Raw genomic sequence first — 3,317 nt, forward strand, 5'->3', positions numbered from 1 at the left:
AACTTCATAAACGATAATAACAGACTACAGACACCATACACCGAATATTAAATAACGAATTGAACAAAGTTTGAGTCATATTGAGTTGATACATTAAACAGGCAACGAAGTGCACGGGATCAGCTACTATATTATAATATATAATATTTATACTAAAAGTGCGGCACCAATATATCAGCAATTAATGTACTTATTTGGCAAAGGACGGGCTGGTCTATAACAGTAAAAAAGGTCTGTGACTAAGTACCTACCTATTAATTTACCTATTAATTAAAAACTATTTTTAACACGACGTATTGACTTGTTATTTTTGACTTTCGGTTCATCTAATTTTGTATGATTAAAATATGTTTCCTTTGTACCCGAATAATTATTAAGTACAAATAATGTAGAACTCGATTTAATTTTAAGAACAAATACTTTTATTAATACAGTGTTAGATGGGTAACAATAAATTGTAAATTAAGTAGGTAATATTATCAAGGTATAAACAATGTATTAATTGTACATTTAGGATTACATGCATTTAGGTGAGTAATTATAATATTGCAATGATAGATGATTCATCAATACGATGATGATGGGTGGACTTGACTACTTGAGGACTTGCGACCGGCGTCGGGTGGACCGTGTTCAGCGACCGGCGTCGACCCGTTTTGTGGCGCAGCGAAAACTTCTTACAGCTGACTGTTAGATATTTTATGCAGTGCTATAATGAAAAAAGTAATGGACAAATCTGAGTCCCCTTAATAAATACTTATAGCTAGAAATTCTCGAAAGACCAACTATAAGACGACGCAATTAGTGTTTTCTCTCAGCGACGCACACGCAATATAGATAAAACGCATACAACTTACAAAAAATGAACTTTTGATTTGGCCAAAACTTATTCGATAAATCGGTAACTGCTATTAAAAAAAAAGCAATAGAGCTTTTCCAAACTCAGCCGTGGCTCTTAGAATAATGTTAGCTATTCTAAAATAACTTCAGCTAGCGCAGAGCGCAGATGCTAAAAGTTAGAACTCATAGAAACTTATTTGAGAAGTATCACGTACCAAGAGCGTCTTTCTGGTTTGGCTTTATAAGGAGAGACCGCAAACTTTTAAATTATGAAAAAATGAAGATTTCGCGGCTTATAGGTCTAGAAAAATTAAGCTCGCAATTAAATGTTTATGTATATAATATGACTATATAATCATAGCACTTTTACTAATACCATCTACACCGTGTTAAGATAAATGTGACGAATTTCGGTTACCTACCAAGTTACTCTGATAGAGTAAAATATAAATATATATTATAATATATTCAAAATATATAATATTTATACTAAAAGCGCAGCACCACTGTCAACAATCAATGTACTTATAGGATTATGGGCTGGTCTATAACAGTAAAAAAGGTCTGTGACCTAACAATGAAATATTCAGTATTTCATTTTATTTTATTGAAGTACCTTTATACCCAAATAATTATTAAGTACAAATAATGTAGAACACGATTTCATTTTAACAACAAAAACTTTTATTAATACAGTGTTGACTTTGTAGATGGGTAACAATTAATTATAAATTTTATTAAGTAGGTAATATTATCAACGTATAAACAATGTATTAATTGTAAATGTTGGATTACATGCATTTAGGTGAATAATTATAATATTGCAATGATAGATGATAGATGGTAGATGATAGATGATATATGATAGATGGTAGATGATAGATGATAGATGATTCATCAATACGATGATGGTGGGTGGGACTTGAGGACTTGCGACCGGCGTCGGGTGGACCATGTTCAGCGACCGGCGCGCGTCGACCCGTTTTGTGGCCCAGCGGAAACTTCTTACAGCTGACTGTTCGACTGCCGACTGTAATATTATTTGAAAATATTATTTTTACTTAATCGTAATTATATTATATTATAACAAATATTAAGTATTTATATTATTAGCTACCTAACAATTGGGATCAAAACGTGTTCGTTACTATGCCATCATGGGGTGGACCAAAATACACAAAAATGTAGGTCATCGGGCTGTCAGTTGTATGTATGATAAAGTTCCAGGAAGTGGGAATTACAATAGCCCCTAAAATTCTGTTACACCTAAACCTTAATAAAAAATAAAGAATGATTAGAAAATGACAACGGAATTGGCCTGCAAATCTGAAAATGCGTTGATAGACAGATAGCTTCTCAACGTATTATTATGGCTGGTCCCATAATAATTTTTCCGTATGTACATCAGACCGATGCACGACGGCTGCTCAGCAACGTATCAACATCCACAAGATAACACTGGTATGTTTTTAAACAATACCGCTCATTCTTGCGGAATGCTATAAAGAAAATTAATTTATTAGATAAATATTATACTATAACATTTTTAAATATAGACGTTTTCAACTTACAGTTATACAAGTGGATGTCGATCGGTTTGGGAGCGACGTCTGGTACGGAATTGTTCTAATGAATTCAAACATAAATAATACATTATTATAATATTGTTATGTATATGTATTTACGGTTAGGTATATTAAATTCATTAAGTAGGTACTATATTAATAATATAGTCCATTAATTATTTTTTTACTATGCTTTTATTGTATACACAATGACTTATAAGTTATAACTTACATTATTGGACCGGACATACAGCAACGTTGAGTTGAGGTATCTGTCTATAAAAACATTTTCAATTTTTCGAAGGCTGGCCCCAACTCCGTTGCACATTTTCCAACACTATAGACATTTAAAATATAAATTGAAGTTCCACATAAATAAAAATATAATTATATTTAAGCAAAATGATATACAAACCTCATTTTTATCAAGGTTTTTGGGAAGGTGTAACAGTATTTTTGGGGCAATCGTTTTCCCCACTTCCAGAATCTTATCCATGCACAAAGCTAACGGCCCGATAACATCCAGTTTGTTGTATTCTGGACCTCCCCATGGCGGCGATGTGACTATAACATCACCCTTTATCTGATTAGCCAATTTGAAGAAGTCTCCGACAACGAATTCGATCTTATCCAGTACGCCATAAATAGCGGCATTTTCCTTGGCCATTACTATTTTGTCGGCGTCAATATCTACTGCAATGACTATTACAAACAGAAAATATTACAATTATTAGAATCCGCAGATAATAGGTACCTACTAGCTTAATATATTATTATAATATATAAGTAGGTACATTAAAGACAATTATTACATTTCGGTAATTACCAATTAAGTAGAAATAATATGTTCACATTTTATTTCCACGAAAACGGTTTCATTTATTTTTAATGCAAAAAATATTACAGTACCTT

At 32.3% G+C, this 3,317-nt stretch overlaps 1 protein-coding gene across 1 annotated transcript; it reads right to left on the reverse strand.

Moving 5' to 3' along the window:
- Positions 1-2,634: 2,634 nt before the first annotated feature.
- On the reverse strand, positions 2,635-3,114 carry LOC132946937 (trimethylguanosine synthase-like; the record flags this gene model as incomplete). Its single annotated transcript, XM_061017059.1, has 2 exons — positions 2,821-3,114; positions 2,635-2,742 (listed from the first exon to the last, which is right to left on the reverse strand). Coding segments are annotated over exons 1-2 (360 nt in total), but the record flags the coding sequence as incomplete, so codon positions are not given.
- Positions 3,115-3,317: the final 203 nt, after the last annotated feature.

The sequence above is a fragment of the Metopolophium dirhodum genome, chromosome 6, assembly GCF_019925205.1.
Source record: "Metopolophium dirhodum isolate CAU chromosome 6, ASM1992520v1, whole genome shotgun sequence".
NCBI classification, from domain to species: Eukaryota; Metazoa; Arthropoda; class Insecta; order Hemiptera; family Aphididae; genus Metopolophium; species Metopolophium dirhodum.